Source organism: Dermacentor andersoni, chromosome 9 (genome assembly GCF_023375885.2).
Source record: "Dermacentor andersoni chromosome 9, qqDerAnde1_hic_scaffold, whole genome shotgun sequence".
NCBI classification, from domain to species: Eukaryota; Metazoa; Arthropoda; class Arachnida; order Ixodida; family Ixodidae; genus Dermacentor; species Dermacentor andersoni.
In genome coordinates, this window is record NC_092822.1 from 96,156,430 (window position 1) to 96,179,762 (window position 23,333).

General features: G+C 46.5%; 1 protein-coding gene across 1 annotated transcript in view; it reads left to right on the forward strand.

Annotated features, from left to right (window-relative positions):
• The window catches only part of r (carbamoyl-phosphate synthetase 2, aspartate transcarbamylase, and dihydroorotase rudimentary), a 184,959-nt gene that overhangs the window by 134,197 nt on the left and 27,429 nt on the right, over window positions 1-23,333 (forward strand). Inside the window, exons 32-39 of the mRNA XM_055069310.2 lie at window positions 228-343; window positions 1,964-2,179; window positions 2,472-2,555; window positions 3,653-3,761; window positions 8,462-8,823; window positions 13,466-13,607; window positions 20,289-20,359; window positions 21,198-21,323. Coding sequence (XP_054925285.2) covers window positions 228-343; window positions 1,964-2,179; window positions 2,472-2,555; window positions 3,653-3,761; window positions 8,462-8,823; window positions 13,466-13,607; window positions 20,289-20,359; window positions 21,198-21,323 — 1,226 coding nt within the window. The remainder of the gene's footprint in view (window positions 1-227; window positions 344-1,963; window positions 2,180-2,471; window positions 2,556-3,652; window positions 3,762-8,461; window positions 8,824-13,465; window positions 13,608-20,288; window positions 20,360-21,197; window positions 21,324-23,333) is intronic.

Below are 23,333 nucleotides of genomic sequence, written 5' to 3' on the forward strand. Positions count from 1 at the left end.
CTTGTTGGCAACGGTGTATCGACGCCCAAGGAGACTATTTTGTAGAAATTTAATAATATGCACCGAGCAGATCAACACATTATTTTTACCAGTCTCATTACTTTACAGACAAACCCTGTATAAAGTGCATACAAAAATCGGTGAATAGAACTTGCTCACAAAAGGCGCTTTGTAATGTTGTGTACTGAGGTGTAAATTCACACAGGCCACATTCTTATCATTGGCAGCACCTCACACCTATGATGAAAAGATCCAGCCCAATGCACCGCCTGGCTTCCCAGGGCTCGAGACATCACTGCCACTCATGCTCACAGCCGTGGCAGAAGGGAAGATAACCATGGAGGTGAGCTCTTTGTTTCGCTGCCCTCAAATCTCTACTTGGCCAAAAAATAAATTTTTTGTACCACAAATGCAAAGCATTCAGTAGAGGTTGCAAAGCACCCTGCTTTCTTTTTCAGCTGCCATCGCAAAAATTTTGTTTGTTGCTGCTCAACAGGGATAGTGCCTCCTGTAGTTCCCTCATTTTTCCACTACGAAAATCTTGCTTAGTTTAGGGAACACCTAAACCACTGTGGTTGCTTAATGGCTATGGTGTTGGGCTGTCAAGCACGAAGTCACGGGATTGTATCTTGGCCACGGCAGCTGTAGCATAGCAGTGGCAGCCTAGCTGCCATCATGCAAGAAGGGAGACGTTGACGACCCAGTGTTTAGCTGAGAATAACACAAGCGTTTATTGCACGCATGTAAAGGGGAAAGGGGGATCAGAAGAGTAACATAGAAAAGAAACTTTGCGCATGCGCATTGACAGCGCGCACATGATGCGGTGGTTTGATACCGCATTTTACAACAGAGGCCGCATTGCGAAAGCACCCATGTACTTAGATTTAGGTTCATGTTAGAGAACACCGGGTGGTCCAAATTTTCGGAATCCCCCACTACAGCATGCCTCATAATCAGATTGTGGTTTTGGCATGTAAAACCCCATAATTCAATTTTTTTAAGGAACACCTAGAAAACTCAGGATTTTGGAAGAGTGAATTGTTAAGCGCACCCTGTGAAGTTAATACAGTCGACTTCGGTTAAATTGTGGTGGGACTGACAAAACTGATTGAATTATTCGTCGGGTCGAATTAAACAAAAGGCATAAATAACGCTGAAACACACTGTTGATTCACTTAGCACTATTGTTTTAAAAGGTAGCTTCGCTGCGATACAGCCATGTTATGGGGTGAGGCATATCAATCGAGGGGAGGGGGATGCCATTTTTGCGAGATATAGCATGTGCTCCTTAATTTGCGCATGCACTGTCTCTGGTCACACTACGAGCACCAAGATGCCTAATAAGTTTACTGGCAAGCCATAAGAGTTTCAAATAGACCCCCACTTTTTCGTTGACTTTAGCCGTGCCCTCAACTTTTTGCAGCGAAGCTGTATGTGGCTAGGGTACCAAAGAATTTTCGTGTCCCCACACAGAAACTATCGTCATCAATGGCTGATACCCCTGTAAGCAAGCAAAAAATGCAATGGCTTATAGGTTCATAAGGCAGAGGCTACAAGCACTCACATGATTAAGGAATGTGTGCTAGGCCCCGTTAACGGTCTCATATACAAGACGCGCATGGCAGGTGACAAGGGCTCGTCACCACTGCAACGTCAGTAACAGCTCTGAATGGCTGCCAGGGTGCTTGTACTGTAATTGGAGACAGCGCATTCACACATGTATAATTAAAGAGACGCGTACTATGACAGTTGGCCCTTGAAATGCTTCACCACTTAACACCGTTGTATTGCAGCGAAGCCGACCACTCAAGTTTGAAATCGAAATAACGGAAGTTTGGGCCAGTAGAAATTCTGGGCGCCAGGCTGGACCTTCAGCCAGGATCGAATTAACAGAAAAATGAATTGGACTGCAGTCGAATATTGGAAGTTTACTGTATATGCGCGTTCATTTTTATTCATGCAGGCCCTGATCAAGAAGATGTACAACAACCCAAGGCATATCTTCAACCTTCCGGCCCAGCCAGACACTTACATAGAGGTCGACCTAGATGAGGAATGGACAATACCTGAAGCTCCAGCGTATAGTCGCGCTGGCTGGACGCCCTTTGCTGGGCGCAAGGTTCGCGGCCAAGTTCGTCGAGTGGTCATCCGGGGTGAAGTGGTCTTCGTCGATGGTCAGGTGTGTTCTTACACGATCTACTCCACCGCCCACTACCTGTGCCTCATAATCAGACCGTGGTTTTGGCACATAAAACTGCAGAGTTAAATCTTTTTTAGCAAAAACACAGACAAGGTTTTGATTTCACTGACACGCATTCATGCTAAGATCTTCTATTGCTCTCTCTTGCTTTCCGAGATGCATCATTCTGCAGAAGTGGTACAATTCTGACATACCAAACAGCACAGCTCAGCATCACAAACAAGTCGCTGCAACAATTCAGCATTTTGAACTTTGTACTTTTCCCTTGCAGGTCCTTGTGGACCCTGGCTTTGGGCAAGATGTCATGGCCACCTCGGATCTCGAGCGTAGCGCAAGCATGACGAGTCTCACGCATGTAAGTTGACATCTTGCATATTCAAGGCACCCACTGGCAGTGACCCACTTCAGGTGGATGCCAATTTTTCCCTTTCATGTACTTTCCTCCACCTTGCAGGCTTCCGCAGAACTGATTTACCATATTCACTGACCCACTATTGTGTTTGCAAATGCACCTCAGCTTGGAACTTCTTCTCGAGCTCACAAAGTGTAGGACAGTCCTGCCTCTTGACTCTAATTAGAATGGGCTTAATAACAGTTGGTGCTGACTGCAGCAATGCATGTTTGTTTGAGCAATGCCTCACGGTAGATTTTTGATCATATGTGGTTGTGAAATTCTAATTTAGGAACTGCCTGGAACCATCGCTGATATGCAGTGAACACTTCAGTAAAGAATACATTGTTGCGCCAGAAAATGAAAATAAAGACTTGCGAAGGAAGAGTACGAAACGACAGATTGAGCACTGAGCGATGAACCTAGACCGACACACTGATTGCACAATAAGACTCAAATGGTTGATGTAACTTGAAGTAGACATGGTAGAAAAGGGGCCCACTGCACTAGAAATGTAGTTGAGTAGAACTTGTTGCTGAGCGAGTTGGTTGGGATCTAAAGAATACATTGTTGCGCCAAAAAAGGAAAATAAAGACTTGCGAAGGAAGAGTACGAAACGACAGATTGAGCGCTGATATTAAAAGGAAAATAAAGACTTGCGAAGGAAGAGTACGAAACGACGGATTGAGCGCTGAATATCAGCGCTCAATCTGTCATTTCGTACTCTTCCTTCGCAAGTCTTTATTTTCCTTTTTGGCGCAACAATGTATTCTTTAAATCCCAACCAACTCGCCCAGCAACAAGTTCTACTCAACACTTCAGTCTAGAGGTAACACATTCCTTCGCTTTTCTTTTGAGGTAGGGTGTTCAGTGTAGGCATGTTTAAGCATACAAGGTTGCTAGCTGTATAATTCAGCTGCTGAATACTGGGTTTTTATTTTAATTTTTATCCATGGTGGCCACATTGTTCCAAAAGAAGAGTGTGGTAATGTTTGTGATGTGGTGGGGACTTTGCATTGTAACTGTCTAAGCTGGAGCCAATTATTTCCTGTTTGTTTCAGGCACCGCCTGAAAAGGGAAGCTCTAGTGTTTCCGAGACGTTTGGTGTCACAGGCCCTGCAGCAGGAAAGCCGGGCCACTGGCGAAACTCTGTCAAATCTTTGACCACAGGTAAAGGCACTGTTTCAATCTAAGTTCTAAGAATCTAAGATTTTGGTAATTTGCTGTTTATTCAAACTAGCATACAGGTTGCAGAATTCCTCTGGTCCCACAATTTATATTTATATGTATGTTTAACCTAATAATTTGCACAGCCAACACATGTGGGGTCTTGCACATGCTCTTGGGACAAAGGAACGACAACACAGTAGTGCAAACAAGCACAAGGGCATACGCAGTTAAACCTCGATATAACGAAGTAAGTAAAATCTGCAGTTTGCTTTGTTGTATTGAAATTTAACCTTTTATGCAAATAACTACAGTCGCCGATCGTTTTTTTTTTTTTTTTTTACACGGAAAGGGACCGCAAAATTTTCCGAATTACCGGGCAATCGAAGAAAGCAAACTTGAATGAGAAAACGATTCATTTTGATAAATTTGGGAGTCGGCTACGAATAATACGGTTTCATCCCACTTATGTCAATAATATCTTCTCGACACTACGAATTGAGCGAAGCCAGCCACGATTTCGCATGCACTCCGCCCCTGCGGCTGATAACGTCGCCCGCACTGGGACGACGCTATTGGGAAAAGCGCCGGCAGCAGGGAGCAAATGCTTCATCTGCCTCTCGCTCCAATGGGCCACTGAAACTCGAGGCTACGCAACCTCCAACACTAAACACGCAGGAAGATAGCTTACATGGTGCCACGCCGTCTCGACACAGCCACTCTTTGCACCCCCGGCAGATTGCCGCTAAAGCAGGGTGCACAGCTGCGTACGCGTTCAGCCGTGCTTATAGCCATGTGCAGCCATGGTTGAGATGCGCACCAGAAATCGCGACGCATGTGGACTTACCTCTCGCCCCTGCCCCACCCCTTGCATATGCTTGATCGCATTATGGCGAGCTCACTCCCCTCCCCCTCTTTCCCTTTGCTCGCGCAGAGAAGTGGCACTCGTGCGTGAAGCCACCACCTTCCTTTCTCACCCTCACACACATTCACTGGCACCTAAAGCGCAAAGCGCACAGGGTGCACTAGGATCTTATCGCCCTTGTAGTTTATGCGCAACAGGCTTCACTTCGGCAGTATCTCTTGTTGCACCGTGCGTGATTTGAGAGGTGCGTTTGCAAGCAGCCGCTTGTAATTCAATCATTTGACCGTATGCGTGTGCAGAAGTTTGCATTTGTTGTCTCGGCATTGCTTTGCATCAGAAGCGAAATACGGTTATATTGAAATCGCATACAAACACACTTTGTTATATTCAGGTTCTAATTACATGGTGTTTTATGGACAAGAGGTTATGAGAAGTTAAATACTTCGTTATATCGAGGTTTAAATGTATTGCACCTTTCATACACTAACTGCTGCTAGCCGAATTGCTATCCACAGAACATGCCGATGGGCGTGCAACAAATCTAGTAAGTCCCACATACTGCGACTGGATATGAAGCGAACATGTTCGCCCCATGCTGGACACGAACGTTTGTTGTTCGCGTGTACAGTCATGCGAACGGTGGCGCATTTGAACGATCATGTTCGTCCAGTCTGGTGACCTGCTCCTAAGCCTCGTGAGACGGTCTCGTAGAAGCATGGATCACCGCACGCATGGAGCAGCTGCGGCGCTTCCCACCACTTGGCCAAAGATAAAGAGCCTACTCCCTGTAGCACCCGAATAGCCCCGCTGTCAGGCGACGTTAGCAACGCAACACTCGCGCCATCTCCCGTAATATGTTGCAGCAACACCAACCGCCACTGGTGATTAGCTACGAGGAGAAGCTGTATTACAGGAGATGGGAGAGATGTGACACTCGTGCTGTATATCACTTCAACGAAAAGTGACTGCCGAGAACGCACAGCACGCACAAATCTACGAGTCACCGACACACTTAGACTGTGCCCTCAACACAGATCGCTCTCAAGATACGGCTGCACGACCGCGTGCAGCCACCACTTGCACAGTTGTAGCTGAAGTAGAACACACACACGGATATTATAAATCGAGCACAACGGTTTATTTTTGGTTAGACGCGAATATGGGATAATCCACTCTCAGTATGGTCCGTAATAGTGTCAGTGTAAAAAAAAGTAAGACAACAAATGGCAGAAACGTGTAAGAGTGAGCTTCTTCGATTTTCCACTTCTGGCTACCCGCTGGCTGCCAGAGCCAGCCAGAGCGTCTTCGTTTTTCTTGGGCCGCTCCGCCCACAGCGCCACGCACTTCCACCGGGCGTTCGCTTTGCTTGGGCTGGATGGTTCTGGCTACCCGCGGGCTGCCAGAACCTGCCAGGACAATTTTAGTCTGGCTGCTCTCTGGAAGTGCTCTGGCTAGCAGACGATTAAAGGATGCGATGGGCACTCGCCACCATCTTTGCGGAGACTTCACGGATTGCAACGCGAGCACTTGAGGACTTGAATTTACCTTGCCCAGCCAACTGTCCACGGTCATCTTCAGATTTCCTTACTTCTAGTGTTATCTTTTTAGGTGCTAACGCACTGTTCTGCATTGCGAAGCGGTGTGATACAAGCAGTGGTGAACCGTTTGGAGCTTTTGTGTGTGTATGTGGGTGTGTCCCCTGGTGGCTTCTTTGCGGCGAGGGTCAGCGCGCTACGCTCTCACGCGTGCATGTCATCTGCATCGTGTTCCAGGCAAGTTGTAGACTCTCATTCACACCTATTGCGGTGCATTTTTGGTGTGTCTTTCTCTGGTGGTGTTCCTTTTCACATATCTCGCCTATGTATGCGGAGATATCTCCTTTTTCCGCACTTAGCAAAGGCGTTGCAGCTAGCCTGTGTTCGCTTTGTCTCTCCGTCGTATGCTTGGGGGGCAGCTCGAAACCGATATGGGTCCGAACTGCAGGCCGTTGATGCAAGAATGCACTGGTTGAGTAATAGGCAAACATACATTAGACATTGGCTTATTGCTCTCATTATCGCAACTAATGTCGTTTTTCGTGTGAAGCTTTTTGCTGGTCACAGGCAGCGTGCAATTTCACGCGTCAGTCGCGTCCCCAGCTCCTTAGGGTCAAAATGAGAAGCACCATGAGCCGCGACAAACTTTCTGAAATCGAAGCCCAAGCAGGTCAGCACGAAATTTTATGCGTGTAAGACGTGCCTGATATCCTGCTTTTTCATGTCTTGTGAAGTGACGACACAACGCCAACTCATCAATGTCGCCGGTGGGCGACGTGAACGCTGCGAGCAGAGATCCACGAGCTATCCCTTTCGAGGATACAATCACTTACGCACAATTTCGCGTCTTGTCACTGGACGCGTCGGAAGCCATCTGTTGTGCTGCACAAGGTGAGTTAGTTAGTTAAATGGGGTTTAATGGCGCAAAAGCAGCTAAGGCTATGCTGCGCCAAACACGAGGTGTTTTAAAATCCAGTTTGTGAAGGAAAAGGCTGGGTTAGTTATCTATATTTTATGTAAAAATCCAGTGTCGTGTAGAAAGTTACGGACGTCACATAATGGGACTAGCGGATCATCACCTAAAATCAGAGCAGGGTGTAAAGGTATGTGTAGTTCATATAATTTGTGCAAAAGTGTTCGTCTGTGTGATTCAGTCTGCGTACATGTGAGTAATATGTGCATAACTGTTAGTGGCTGTTGACATTTCTCGCATGTTGGTGTGTCTTCTTTCGTTAGTAAGTAATTGTGTGTGAGGTGTGTGTGCCCAATGCGTAGCCGGCATAAAACTACTTCGATGAACCGCTCTTGATGACAACACGACTTCCACTCGCCAACTATGGGTTTCGTGAGATGTAGCTTGTTGTCAGCACAACGGTCCCATTCGCGTTGCCATTTTACCGTGAAGGCTTTTCTGATTGCACGGATGCTATCATTATATGGGAGTGTCGTGTTTGTAATATCTTTGTGTGCTGCCATCGATGCACATCTATCAGCGGCTTCGTTACCTGGTATGCACAAGGTGAGGTTGGCCCATGCGCGTCCTGTGCCAAGTCACGTGAAAGTGATCGTATCCCTGAATGCAACTATATATTTTCAAACTGGCAACGCATAAATGGACCGACTACGCCGAGCGCACACCGGCCTCGCCGGGTGCTGCATGCTGGCAGCATGTTTGCATTCAGCCAGCTGTCTGGTCCTCCGATTTTGAAAACTTCGGGCAGGTTCGGTTTGTCTTCGGATCCAAGCCCACGTGACTTCCTATCAGCACCGGAACTACCGGGCTGCTAGAACTCCGAAAATCGAAGAGGCCCAGTGGTGGCCTCACGCTATGGCATGAATAGTTGGACTTGGAATCGCCACGGTAGTGGTGCACAAAGTCGTCTCCCATCTGTGGATCCGCATTCCACAGTGCACTAACAAAAACCTGGACTGAGGAATCCCGGACAAACGAGCATATATGCTTTTAGAAATATGCATCAGTTGGCGGAACTACCTCAGAGCTCACCAACTTCGTGTTGCTGCACACATCTGACCGGAGAGAGCAGAGAATGTACGAGTACGTCAGTGACATCGTGGGACAGAATCACAGAAACATACCGTTTAGTCGGTGACACTGAAATGGTTAAGCGTGGTTATTCTTAACACTATAAACAGTTGTTTTTGTCGCAGTTAGCCAGCTGCCCCAGATGAATTGGTAAAAACCACCATAAGTATGCAAGCGACTCCTTTGTGTAAGATTTGTAAGCTTCTGTAAAGGTAAGCTTATGTAAAACTTTAAAGCTTTCTCTTTTGTCATTTGGCAGAAATGTACAACAAGATGTTTCAAGAGTTGGGCCTCCCGGATAGACTGCTGGTGCCAACCGGCATGGCGGCGACAGCGAGCTCGTCCGATGAAGCGGCACCTGGGACACGACTGGGCACGGCATCTGCACAAGGTGCAGCCCTGCGTAGCGTCAGTCCACTTACGAGCGCTTCTGGTGGGGCCACGGCAGGGGGCACGGTGTCCCAGTTGTGGAGCCTTCCAGACATCCCTAACGCGCTGCAGGGAAGACACATCCTGACTGCCGACATGTTTACGAAAGACCAGATGCACTCACTGTTCAACTTGGCACATGCTTTCAGTGTCTTTGTGCAGAAGGACCGGCCCCTCGACCATGTGCTCAAGGTGGGTAATAAACTAACAATCACTGGGGCTGTGCCCGTCACAGTGGTTCAGTGGCTATGGGTGTTCTGCTGCCGATGGACAGGTTTCAATTCTTAGCGCCTGTAGCCACATTTTGATGAGGGTAGTACTTAGACACTGGCACACTTGTTTCTTGTAAGCTGTGTTTCACAGTGTTTCACGAACACAGTGCTTCTTACAGCATTTGTGTTTCTTTTGTACGTTAAACCCCAGAATTTGATTTTGAAGACAATGTTTGACAACTTACCACCACTTTTTTCATTTTGAGTATTTCTGTTCTTAACGTCTTTCTAGCTACCTCTGTGGTCCGATCCCAAAAGCAGTGCCGTCAAAGACAGAGCTCATGATGATGATAGTGATGATGCTAATTGTGATGGTGATAGTGACTGATATATAGTAAAATTAAAAACCTAAATTCACAGCCTTAAAAAAAAATGATTGATGCCAATGTTGATAACTGATGACAAAAAGCTGGAGGGCGATTCAACCTCTAGTTGAAGTTGATCAAACATCGCTCCGGCACGAATTGAACCATAAATTATGCGGTTCATACACCCCATTCTCATCCCCAACTCGGCCCAGAAGACTGCCTTTCGTCGGCTTCAACTAGAGGTTGAATCGCCTTCCCACCTTTAAAACAATGCTTTCTTTGCTTCTTCCTTGGACTTTGCCACTGCTGTCACTATCGCTGTTCTGCATGCTATGTCGGGAGGTGGTTGAGAGCACATGGTAGGAGTGCCGGAGGTATGTCGAAAAGCACGCCTCGTTTAGGGGAAGCTTGGCCACAACGCCCTCTGAAGATCCCTGGGAGTTGTCACAACGACCTCTCCCCGCGAAAGCATTGCAGAAGCTGCAGCGCTTGCCTTTGTGCTCGCGTGCTCGGAGATAGAACAAAAGGAGGCATAGGATGGGTAGAACAGCATGCATGTCCTACCCATTCAGCCAGCGACACAGTTGCGAAACCACTGAACAAGAACTTCACCGCTCTTCACTCATGGCAGCTCGCCTACACCACAGAGGGGAGAGGCAATGCGACGTCAGAAAGCATGCGTTGTTTGGGGCCTCTTCAATAAGGAAAAGGCTAGTACTACATGGAGCAATAGCTGAGGAGTCGGGACTAAGGGGATAAACGTTAATTTAAGGTACAGTACTGTACATTTCCTCTATTTCTAAGAAAGTAAACATCCTTCAAATTTGTCCTGCAGAGGACAGACGCAGGGTTTGCAGACGCAAACACACAGCAAAGCGCCACAGTGTCAGGACCACAATATGCAAGCGGTTGGCCAGCAAAACAACGCTTCTGTAAGCAAAATGGTATCTTAGTGGCTATGATGTTGCCCTAGGTCGTGAATTCAATCCCAACCATGGTGACAACATTTTGACTGGGAAGAAATGCAAAAACACAAGTTTACTTAGATTTTGGTGCACATTACAGAACCTCAGGCTGTCAAAATTAATCTGGAGTCCCCCACTACGGCATGCCTGATAATGAGATTGTGGTCTTGGCATGTAAAGCACCATAATTTAATTAAATTTTAACAATTCTGCCCCGATGCTATGTGCAGTGTTAGGCAATGACAGTGCTAACCTTCTCGTTGGCTATGGACAATGGTCCACAACAACTCTTCAAGCAAGCGCGTCCCGCTGTGTGTTCTGTATACCATGTGGACAAACACAAGTGGTGCACGCAATGAGAACATCACCCCGCCACTTTTGTATTGCTCTAAGCGCTCAATAAGTTCAACATTCGCCTTCGACATTACCGCCAAACACCGTCAACTAACACAAATGCTACAGAGAGTTTTGCTTGCACTGATGCCCACATTACATGGGATGGGCATTTCTTTCTTCTGTAAGAGTGGAGCGGTCGTAGTTGCAGGGAGGACCTTGACTCTTCGTCGGGACTTAGGCGAGCAGGGTTTATTTCATACTAACATTTAAAACAAGACATACATCGACAGTCTAGCGTGACTCCCATATGGAGCCCGCAAGATTAACCTACAGCAAACAGCTTACGAGCACACAGCTCACTAGTACATTTCTAGCATGACAACGAGCACTCAGCTCCCGACGACGAGCACGACACGAGCACACCCTAGCAGCCGACAATCGCTGCTTATAAGCTCTCTGCTCAACGTCATAGTTCAACGTCATTCAAGATGACCCACCTTTTTGGAGGATGAGGGCTGTCGACTTGGAGGAGGATGAGGGCTCACATACACGTGCTGCACATACACACAGGTGAAAAGGGCCGGAGCCGACCCGTAGAACTCTGCTTTGTCCCGGGTGGCGCGGCGAAGTACCACATTCCTGAGCTGACCGCGCGCCACGTGGCTGCCGGCCATTCGCAGCGGGTCGTGCAGCGGGCTGAAAGCTGGCATGTTGCCACCCCGTCCGGCCATTCCTAACACTTCCTGGGGTTGTGATTCCCAGACTCAATGCCATGTTTAATGGAGTTGAATGCAAATGTACTTGTGTACTAAGTATCGGGTTCAATTTAAAAGAACTCTGGATGGTTGAAACCAGAGCCATCCAACAAGGAAAATGAATTCACAGCTTTTTTTGCCCCTCCCCCACTTTGACTTGGCTAGTGACTGAAGTTTGCATATCTTATGTGTCATTACACTTGTAAACAATCTACCAGCCAGCATAGCTTGGGTTTCTTATATAGCCCAGAGCTCAAGAATTGGACATCTCGCTTGTCCTTCAGGCACATGAGTGCCTGAAGTCCTGGTGGCTTGCATGCTCACTCATGCAAGCCACCAGGCTGTGACATTAGGCAGGTGTCCCTTCTTGGAGCCTAGTGCCGAGCAACAGGAATTAGCATAACTTGTATTTATTTCCTAAAATTTCTTTCAAAAAGAGCTTTTTCAAACATGGTGTTTCCAAGTTTAAGGGGGGACATGGGTTGTGGAGATTATTACCTACATCTTATGGCCAAATCTGATGAAAACATACAAGCTTACTTAGTTTTTCGTGCTGATTTCAGATATGCAATGATCTTTCTTGTAGGTTCATTAGTTCAGGAGATTGACGGTGCTGCCACTCTATTGTTTCCGGAGACAATGGAAAAAAACTGCTCAGCAGAAAGTGAATATTATTGCATAGCTAGATACTATACTGTGCAATAACTGCAATGCTGCAAAAAGTTTTCAAATGGAATTTTAATTAGCCATTCTGCAGGTGATCAAAATTCTTTCCTTGACCTAAGGCTACCACACCAAAAGAAAATTCATAAAATGGAAATATACATATGCACAAATTTGAAATTCTGCTCTCAGCACTTTGTAATGTGTAGATTAGGCTTTCTGCTAAAGAAAGAATTAGTGCTCTAGCTGTTCTAGATCATGAGATATCACTTCGACAATCTAGTGAAGTGACCCAAACACATGTTTTGAGAAAAGTGAGAAAACGTGCAAAACCCTACTTTATTTACAAATTTAAGGCACCACTGCAGATGTTGCAGTGGTGCAGTTCGCAAATGTTAATAAAGTGTTCACGGCACTCAAATCCACATTCGTAAACGTAGTCCCATCAGGCAGGCGAAGTGCATCGTCGGTACTGTCACCCACACTCGCGTTTCCTCTCCGTCGCTGGAGCGGAAGACAACTCCGATAGCTTTGCTTTGGCTTTCGCTTCCCCCTCCTCCCGCTTGGAGGGTTGCCGGTAGATCGTATCTTGCCGTACGCGAGCGCTGGGTCGAAGGGTCAACGGCAGGCGGACTTGTCACAGTATCCGCAGCAGCCGATGCGGTCGTTAGGCCTGCCGTTGCTGCATCGACGATTTCGGCATCGGTCGCTGAGGTTGTGGCGTCCTGAGCGTTTTGCAGTGTTGAGCAGCGTTTTTTGAAGTTTTCGATGAGTGTCCGTCCCACTTTTTGCGCACCAAACTTGAGCCGCGTTCGAAATTTGCGTTCCGTTTCAGATATCGCGTTGACACTGGGGCAAGATGGCGCACCTCAGTGCGCGGCTCCAAGCACGGAGCAGACGATGGCCATGCAGTTCCGCCAATCGGGAGGCAAGCTCAAGTCACGTGCACCGAGTGACGAATAGGAGGGCGTTCTAGTACCTTTCTTTGCCGCGCATTTTATAAGTGGCCAATGGCTGAATGGGGCCCGTTCTGGCGGGAATTTGAAGGGAAAAGTCTCCTCTTTCAAATGAGACCAAGATGTCCGCGCTAGCACACGTGGAAGAGCAGGCGCGCGTTTCGGGAAATATGCCGTTTCAGCGCAAGTTCCGCCTGAAATTCAGCTAGTACATGTCGTATAAGGCGTCACTGCGGCTAAAATACTGATGTTATCGGTATGAAATTAACAATATAGATGCAATAATAGCTGTACAGTCCAAGAATGCAAGAAAAAAAATCGAGTTTTTTTCGCGATTTTTGGTCGCCACAACCCGTGTCCCCCCTTAACTGCAACATTATAGGTGTGCAAGCAGTACGTGTACAAAGAAAATAGAAGACGGCAGTGCATTTGTGTATTGGCACCATTTTTGTCATCTTTGCATTATTTGTGTATTCACAATGTAATTACCAACAAGCCCAGATTTTAATAATCACTTAGTCTAATGTTTGACAGAGTAGGCACGTACAAGCTCACATTGCCCTTCCTACCTTTCACCAGGGCAAGGTGATGGCCTCTGTTTTCTACGAGGTGAGCACACGGACGTCGTGCAGCTTTGCCGCTGCCATGCAACGGCTCGGAGGCTCGGTCATCCACATGGACCAGGCCACGTCGTCGACGCAGAAGGGCGAGACTCTTGAAGGTATCGCATGGCTATGTTGGGCCAGCCTTGGCACTTTAGGAAAATGATGACGTTCTTCTAGTATCGTGGTGTCTTCATATACTGAGTGTTGCTCAAGTGAGAGTGCCGGGTGCACACGACCATTCCAGCTAAGTCGTTTGCTGATGTCCTTTCTGGTTTAGCACAGAGGTGACATTGTGCAGTGGGTTCAGTTTAATGCCACATCTGCAAGCAATACCGTAAGAACCTGTGTATAATACAAACACGCATATAGTATGAGGTGAAATATTTGAGACGCAAAATGGAGGAGGAGGAGGAAATAACATGAATGCGTGCCCTGCGAGTTGGTGGGGAGGGCCAAAGGCCCCACCTAGGTGACGGCCAGGAGTTCATGGCTCCTGGCGGCATCCTCGGCCCGCTGGACGGCCCATAGTTGGTCTTCGAGGGCGGGGCTGAGCAGCGCGTGCGAAGGCTGCTGCTAGAGGCCGTGTTCTCTTTATTGTTATATATCCCTCGGCATTCCCATAATATATGCTCCAGAGTGACTCTGGATTCACATGTGTTGCATTTGTCCGTTTGATATATATCCGGATATATGATGTGCAAGAGCACAGGATTCGGATGCGACCTTCTTTGTAACTGCCGCCATGCAACAGGCTACTTTTTTGTCAATTTTGCGTGAGGTCGCGGGAATATGCCCCTCTGTAACCTATAGTGTTTCGTGATGTCATTATATGTGGTCATTCTGTGCTCCCATTCCCACTCATTTACCGCACCGTCACATCAGGAGGGTGTCGGGGCGTCACTTGCGACTTGGGCTTGGTCCATAAGCCCTCGAGCCACGTCGTGTGCCGCCTCATTGTTGCCGTCCTTCGCGAGGGTGTGAGTGGGTGTCCATATGATGTATATCTTCCTTTTACAATTTTGGCCTCCTACAAGAAGAATGCGTAGTGCCTCCGGGGAGATTCGGCCGTTGGCAAAGTTTCTTATTGCCGTCTGAGAGTCGTTGACTATCACGGTTGCATTAGCCTGAACTACTGCGAGCGCTATGGCTACTTCTTCCGCTGTCTCGTTACTTGTGGTGCGTATCGTCGCGCACGTCTTGCACTGTTTCTCCCTATTGATTACGGCTGCCATAAACCCCCCCGTCTGCGACTGTATAGAGTCACGTCTACAAACACTGCGTCCTTGTCGCTGCTGAATTTCTTGTGTATTTGCTTCGCTCTGTTCTCTCATCTGTCCTTATTGTGTTCTGGGTGCATGTTCTAAGGTATGGGGGGTATTACCATTGTTTCCTCTCTCGGCATGTCCACCTTGACACCGTGCTGTGTGTGGTAACCTATGTCTAATCTCTCTAGGATGTGTCTGCCTGCTCTAGTCTTAGAGAGGTGTTCATATTGTGCCGTACATTGCTCTTCAATGAGCTCGTCTATCGTGTTGTGTAGGCCTAATTGCAGCAAGTTCTCCGTGCTGGTGCTGATCGGTAGCCCTAGGGCTAGTTTGTATATTTTCCGAATGAGGCATTCTAGTTTTATCTTTTCTGCGACCTGCCATCTTAAGTACGGCGCTACCTATACTATTCTACTTATTACGAATGCCTCTATTAACCTGATCGTGCTTTCCTCTCTCATCCCGCTATGTTTGTTTGCTATCCTTCTGATTAGCCTCATGATTTACGCTACAGTTCCCTCCAGTCTTCTGAGGGTTTCTCCGTTGGTGCCCTTGGCTTCAATGAGGAGCCCCAGTACCCTGATCCTATCGAAAATGGAAAAACAAAAGTTTTATCTAAGTATATTACGAGTTAGGAAAACATTTATTTAAATTGCACTCCGCACTTCAATCGCTGTCTTCCTCAGCTGCGCCCTCTTCGGATAGTTCCTTCTCGGACATATCTTCCCAGAGGTACTCATCCTCTCTGCCATCGAGTGCGTTCGAGATGCCGCACTTCTTGAATGTGCGATGCACAAGGTCCTCTTGTATGCTGGCCCATGCGTCCACAATACACTTGCATAGCATGAGTGGCAAAGCCCGCTTCAGCCGCCTAGTCGGCATCACTGCAGGCTCACTTGAGCGCATCCAATCTACGTAACACCGCTTGACCACGTCCTTGAAAGGCTTGTTCACGCAAACATCTAAAGGCTGCAGCTGAGACGTCATCCCACCTGGGATAACGACGAGTTCAGTGCTGGATTTACGCAACAGCCTCTTCACTGAGTTGGCCAAATGGCAACGAAATGCGTCCTGCACGAGGATGGACAGGAACAACAGTGCGCCGGGCCACCTACACCAGATAGACTTTATCCAGTCGAGCACAAGATTCTCGTTCATTCAGCCTTTCTCATGGCATCTCACGACCACATTTTTTGGCAGCTCCTCACCTTTAGCACTCTCTTGCGCTTGAAGACAACATAGGGCGGGAACTTGCATCCGTCTGCCGTGCACGACAACGTGATGGTAACTCGCGTTTTCTCGTTGCCAGTCGACCGAACATAAACTTGTTTAGAGCCCTTTTCGTGCACGGTGAAGGGCGATGGCATGTCCAGACAAACTGGCGTTTGGTCAGCGTTGCCTATTTGCCCTAGATGGAAGTTCTTGGACTTGCACTGCGAGATAATGTGGCGCTGGAAAGCCACAAGCAGCTCTTCGAACGATTCGGGCAGCTTTTGCGAAATCAAGTTCGGCGGCGTAAGGAAAATCCAGCATGGCACATGTAGCAATAAATCCAGTGCTCGCTCACTCACTTTAAAGGCAGAGCCTCCGTTAGTGCGCTTCTCATAGCGGTCCCACAGTCACTTCTCACCTAATCGGAAATATTCATGCGGGCAAAACGCTATTGTTTTCGCTAATGTTGTCATATAAGTCAATGAATCTGAATGGCAGGAGTAAAAATTACCAGGTGCGTAATTCTCAAAATATGAATGGCTCATGCAGCAGGGGTTTTATTTGCACTCCGTAATGATGAATTTGCTTTAGTGAGCTTAACTGCAACACAGTCATATATGATGTGGTAAAGCCTATTGATACTGAAAAGACATGCCGCGCAGTGAAGCATACTGCCTGCAGCTGTTTGTTGTTGGAAAGAGGATTGCCACGCTGCTTTAAGAGCACAAAAGGCTCTCTGGTGTGATATGCATGTCCAACAAAAAGCATGGTGGCACTAGATCTTTTTGCTGAGTAGCTCCGAACATGGGATGCCGAACTGGAGATGCCTGCAGTTATGTGCAGCTTCTGCGAATAGCATTTTAAGGTTCTACGAGCGGCGAGAGCAAATTTTTTACAAATGTTTGTTTGTTCACATTAAATAAAACCACCACAGACCTTTTCCGCACTTCACAGAAAGGCCATCATGGTAATGATGCCCATGACTTGTCACTGTGCCATCTGCGGGCACACAGTCCGGGCTGAACACGTTTCACTCGTGCTCTCAGGGATGCGTCAGTGGGAATAACTCTGGTGTTTTGCAGGCTGTGAGTCGATTTAAAATCTAGCCGTGTACGACGATTGGCCACTTAGATGCCGTTGGTAACAGGCAAATGGCCCGGTATACTCGCGTACTATTTGCAGTATAAGTGCACTCATGGCAGCACAGCGCATGTAGGCTGGCTTGCTTCCACGCTGCGTTCATTTCTACCTTATCCTGAACAATAATCCACAACAAGCACTTTGCTGACCGGAGACACACCACATCACAGCCAGCCCCAGCAACATAGGCGTTTAGTGTTAGCGGTGCAGTCAATACAACTAAGAACATTTTGCAGCACGAGTGAGTTGTAACATTCGGCCTCAAAAAACAAAATAGGCAAAGTTTTGTGCGTTCTGCGCAGCCATGGAGTAACAAATCGGTAAATTCTCGCTTTTACAATCTCGGGAGTCTGTCTGAGACTTGCAGAGTTGCGAGATTAGCTTCAGATAAGCATGTGTTATATTTCAGATTATCGCTATATTGTTTCACCATCTCCTTCAAGTTCAATATATTTGTGATTGACTGTACACGCATGCATCCACTGTCTCCTGTCACACTAAAGCACTGATACACCTAATAAGTGTACTGACAGGCCTTCAAAGCCAGTTTGAACATGCCCGTGGCGATTTGAGTCCTTGGGGCAGTAAAAGGCATGCATTCATTTTTTCGGGCGTCTTCATGGCCCCTAGAAAGTCCATAAAATCATACATTGACTGTGCTTGGTCAAATCTTTTTGACCCCCCTTCAACCCCTTTACAGTGATGCCCAAATTGACAATGCAGGTTTTTGAAAAAATTGGCAGTTTCACCTGAAGGGCAAAGGACTTGACAGCGATAGCAAGGTTTAGCATTGCGCTTGAACTTTTCAGACTGAGTCCTAACTATGCGTGGGTGCGACTATACACAGATGCGACATGCATGGGTGCACCAATATTTCTGGCACCCATAAAAACAGCCGTGTAGGGCCTGCAATGGCATCACACAGGTGCCACTGCGCTAGCCGTAAGGAGCGGCACCGGTGAAATTGCATCATTTTCAGATTATAGGTATTAATATTTATTTGCATTCTTTTATAGCCAGTAGATTTAGGATAAAAGGCGTGTGCGGTGAATGAAATGTTTCATTACTTACACACTGCAGTTCCAAAAAAATTCTGAGGTATAATTTAGTCAAGAACATAGACCTGGCTTTCGCACCTTCGGCGGTTGGTTAGTATAGTATCTACCTTGTATATACGGCATAGGTACTTGTGTAAGAACATAGCATACTTATACTTAAATATGCACAGAACAACAAGGTGACAATGAAAATTCACCTGGAGTGTCCATGTAATTGCTGTTGGAATAAAATAAATGTGTTAAGCTTTCGAACTGTACTTTTCCAAAGCAATAAGGTGCTGTAGCGCCACAGCTTGTGCCAGCAAATTGTGCAAATGTGTTGATCTTGACGCCTAGTGTCCCTCTACATTGGAGTATCATTTGCTCAGTCTCAAGAGTAAGAGGCTGTCTTGTAGCTTTCACTTCCGTGCTACATTGAAACAAAGTGTTGGGAAGAATTGTTTACATCCATACATCCAATTCCTGAAATTAAATGATTGCACTGATGAATGGCCCCCATTTTTAAACTGCACAACCTACGCGATCAGCCCACATTTTTGGTGGGATAGCTACGTAGATGAAAAGAAAACTGGTCTCACAATGTCAAGAATGCTATTCGCACTAAAAAAATCTGTTTTTTCCGAAAGGTGAAGCATCGATTGCAATAGCAGATTAGTGGACAGCTAGCTATATGAAGTAAGGATAGTAGTTTTATCGGCCATATAAACATGTAAACTTAGGCATACATACTAATTAAATGAACAAGCATGGTGTCACACGCACGCAAGCAAACATGAACACATCTCAGTCGACGACCGCAGAAACTCACTGTCAAGAAGCAGGAGTGAGGAAGCATGGCAGCAGCAGTGAGCGAATTGACCTTCCTGCTGCATCTCAGGTCAATGCAAACTAACTGCGAAAAAACTGCACGTGGAGGACTCTCCCCATCGCAGGTCCAGACACAGTGTCACAGACAGCGGCCCAGGCCGGTACGCGTGCGGCAGCCCAGACCGCCAGAGTAGAATGCACCTCCTCACTTCCCCACCCTAAAGAACCCACCGTATTCACTCGCATAATGATCGCACTCGCGTAATGATCGCTCCCCTGAATTTTATCGTCAAAATTCTATTTTTTCCCTTTCCCGTGTAATGATCGCACCTTGACCTTCTTGCAGCGATATATCATGTGCCAAGACTAGCTAATGATGATCACGCTTACCCTCTGTCAAATGCTACGCGAACGACTCTTGAAGACATACCAAGCGGTCTGCACGCACCCAACATTCTTAAGCAGATGGCCCATTTCATTCCTTTCATCACTTTCCAAACTTGCCTTGGCTTTATTATTTGCAGGCTTCATAATGGTTTTGGTCAACAACAACAACATAAAGGGCACCTTTCAATTCTTCCCGTCTGCACTCGTGGGCACGCAACAAATTGCGAGCTGCAGCGATAGCAGTCACATTTACACTGATACATTAGAAGTGTACCCTATTCATACGCTGACACTTGTAACACAGCTAAGATATTCACCCACCCTTAGCAGAAACATGCCGTATTAGGATAGCAGTAAAGACAAATGCTGCAATTTCCGCAGCATGCTCGCCATGTGTTCCTATGTCACCGCTAAGCACGCCCATCTGTATCTGTCCCCTCAAAGTGGACGTGGCTACGTTATTGCCGCAAACTTGCTGGTATTAACGATATTATTCATTACTGATATGGAAGAAGCTGTTTCAATGCACGTAATGTACTCATGAGAAGAAAAAAAATCGCGTTCGGCGCGTTCGGCTTGCTCTGCCGGCCGCCATTTTTGTCCCGCCGCAAATGCAGTATGAAAAGAGAAAGTGCTTCTTTTTGTGGGAAATTTAACCAGCGTAATGATCATACTCCTGAATTTGCATCAATTTTTTTTACAAAAAAGTGCGATAATTATGCGAGTAAATACGGTAAATCACGCTGCTTTGCTGTTAAGGGTCTGTCATGGAGGTGTCATGGAGGTTTGTTTGGTAGGTAATTTTTTCTGAAATATGGTGAAAGGGTACTTGTATTGCACGCTTCCTAACATTTTGTTTATACAGCGAGTTCACGGCCCTGTTATCGTTATGAATGCATTGACTTTTCACTGCAATTCTCTTCTGCAGATAGCATCACCATCATGTCCAATTACAGCGACGTGGTTGTGCTGAGGCATCCACAGCCTGGAGCTGTTATGGTGAGATTTTTATGCTTCCCTTGTGGGTCTTGCATCACAGCGCATAATCTTTTATTGGCCTTGTTCATTGAACATACTGTTAGGGCAGACATGTCTCCATTTTTAAGTTACCTTTCTACAGTCAACATCCAATTTATCGGACTCCCTAGGGACTGCATACCTCTCAAGTGTCCTGAGTGTCAACCTTTTCTTCTGGTTGTACGGTTGATAGGAAGGTCTCCCGGAAATTGCAGTTCTGCCCTGTTTCTATCCGTGTCCAGCGCTTTGTCTGGCCACGTTGGCAAAAAAATCCAGTCCAATCCAGTTAAAAGTTCCTCGCACATAGCATCGTTAAGGAAGTGGTAGGGAAACCCTAAATGTGTTATTTCGTTAACTGCAGCACTGCTCTTTACACTGACAGGGTTGTTGGGTGCCTTATCAGGCACGTCCGAAAAATCAGGCATTGACTGTATACAGGATTTTCCAGCTACCCTGTGCCAAGCTTTAATAAACCATATGTGGGCTACTTGAATGCAACCAACACAGCATTGCTGACTGTCCTCTTGAGCAACTCAAAGTGTGCTGTGGCTTCTAGTCGCAGAAACATATCACTCCCCTCAATTGGTGGTAAATGGCCTGAGATGTGCGACATCTTTGATGCAATAATTGTCACCTTTTCAGCATAAATGTATTAGACTTAATGTTACATTCGATTGCATGATGCATGCCTATATCACTCATTCACATGGTGCTATGCTCTTTGGTTGCAAGTGCAAACAGTGAGAAGTCCCTCTAGCGTTTGTAGCATTGCCAGCTCTGCATGAAACACGGAGTATATGCTAGAGGTCATTTATCACAGCGGGCCTCAAAGCATTGCCGCAAGCCAGTGATCAACGCCGGCGATGGCATCGGCGAGCATCCCACGCAGGCTCTTCTCGATGTCTACACCATCCGCGAGGAGATCGGCACAGTCAACAACCTGACGGTAAGGGGGACTTGTGGAGTCTTTGCCACTTGTTAGTACACAAATGGCTGGAGAACTAAAAAATGAACTATTTTCCTACTTAGTTTGGTGCTCTTCTTAAAATTTTTGGTCTTTGCAAATTGAAATATTTTTCAGATAGTTTTCTCGTACTTCCCATCATTTATTGTACAGGATCAAACACGAAGCTTGGAACAGAAATACAATAACTCTCATCCGTATCTCAATAATTACAGAGTAGAAAACACTGTCGCTCAGGCAGCCATATGTTTCTGGCTAAACCGCAGGATGCGTGGTAGCACCAACAGCATGAGCACACCTCAAGCATCCGTATAACTGCTATTGCAGTGAAACAAAACTATGTGCCGTAGCCATGCTTAGGTCACTTGTAATTCTGACAGCGCTAGAGTAGTTACCTTTCTTTTCTTTCTCATTGGAAACAAAGTAAGCTTATGCGTATTTGCCGCTGGCTGAAGTCTTCTTTTTCGGGCTTTTCTGAGGCACTAGCCATCATTTGCACCACTCTGTATGCTCGCCACATGTCAATTCACTTCATGTATTCACTTCATTACACACATTGTGGAGTTCACTATTTAGCATGAAAAAGTCATTGTATCTCAAAACAACGTTGCTAGACCATTTGTCCATCTAGTACATAGTGGCACACTTACTAAAGGGAAAATCAGACATCCACCCGTTCGTAGCAATTGCTGCAAGGGTTTACTCAGTAATTACTTCTCTCCACCTTGCGGGTTTCCGCAGCACTACTACGTCATAGTGGTACACTCCTTCACACCAACGCTTAAACAACTTACTGCGTTACTACACACTTTTCCACCGCACTGAGTGCAGTTTGCAAGCAGGCTTCCCAAGACACTGCTCAACCACTCCACAACTACTATATGATCTACACCACCAAACTCTAAGAATGGTAAAATGCTATTTGTGGTTTCTGCCCCACAAGTACCTTGCGACAAACATCTTAAGGCTGTGCATTTTCACACAGCCTTAAATACATTTGAGCACCTTTAAGAACACTGTTGTTTTATCCATATTTATGCATGCCGCAGTAACTAACTCCTAATGTAGCCATTTCAGCCATTCCTTATACAGTCGAACCTCGATATACCGAACAGCGTGGTGATCGCGAAATAGTTTGATATAGCCAGAATTCATATAAAATCGTGTGAAAAAACTTGTGCATATCAATCACAGAACCACAGGCGCGATTGGGGATCAGCCGGGAGCATGCATTCGATTGCGCCGCATGCAATTATCGTAAGCCGCGCCTATCGTCAGTTGCACGAAGTCGGCGCAATCTAGGCCAATCGCGCGCGGCGCAACCGAACGCGCGCCCCGATCGTGGTGCAAATACTCACTTGAAGCTTCACACAAAGTATTTATTTGGCTGAAAGCACTGTAGCAGCTTCTTATTGGCAGCCCCATGCTTAAACACGGAGTGCTCAACATAGTCTAAAAGATCTGCAAGCTTCAAAAAGAACAAAACACCTATTACAGGGCCTCGAAAGGGCTCTGTAATATAAGGCATCCACTCCGTTTCCGTAAACACAGCACCAATTTACCTTAAACATGGATACACAAATCATTCAATGGAACATCAGAGGTCTCCTTAGAAACCTTGATGATTTGCAAGAACTCATCCACAAACATAATCCAAAAGTGCTGTGTTTACAGGAAACACACTTAAAATCTAAACACACAAACTTTCTCCGTACGTATGTTACGTTTCGCAAAGATCGCGATGATGCCGTCGCATCATCGGGCGGTGTTGCGATTCTTACTCATAGAAGTATTGCGTGTCAACCTCTACAGCTACAAACGCCCCTTGAAGCAGTGGCGGTTCGAGTTGTCCTACTAAACAAACTCATCACCATTTGCTCCCTTTACATACCCCCGCATTACCAACTGAACAAACATGAATTTCACTCCTTGATCGATCAATTGCCAGAACCTTATGCTCTTCTTGGCGATTTCAATGCGCACAGCTCCCTG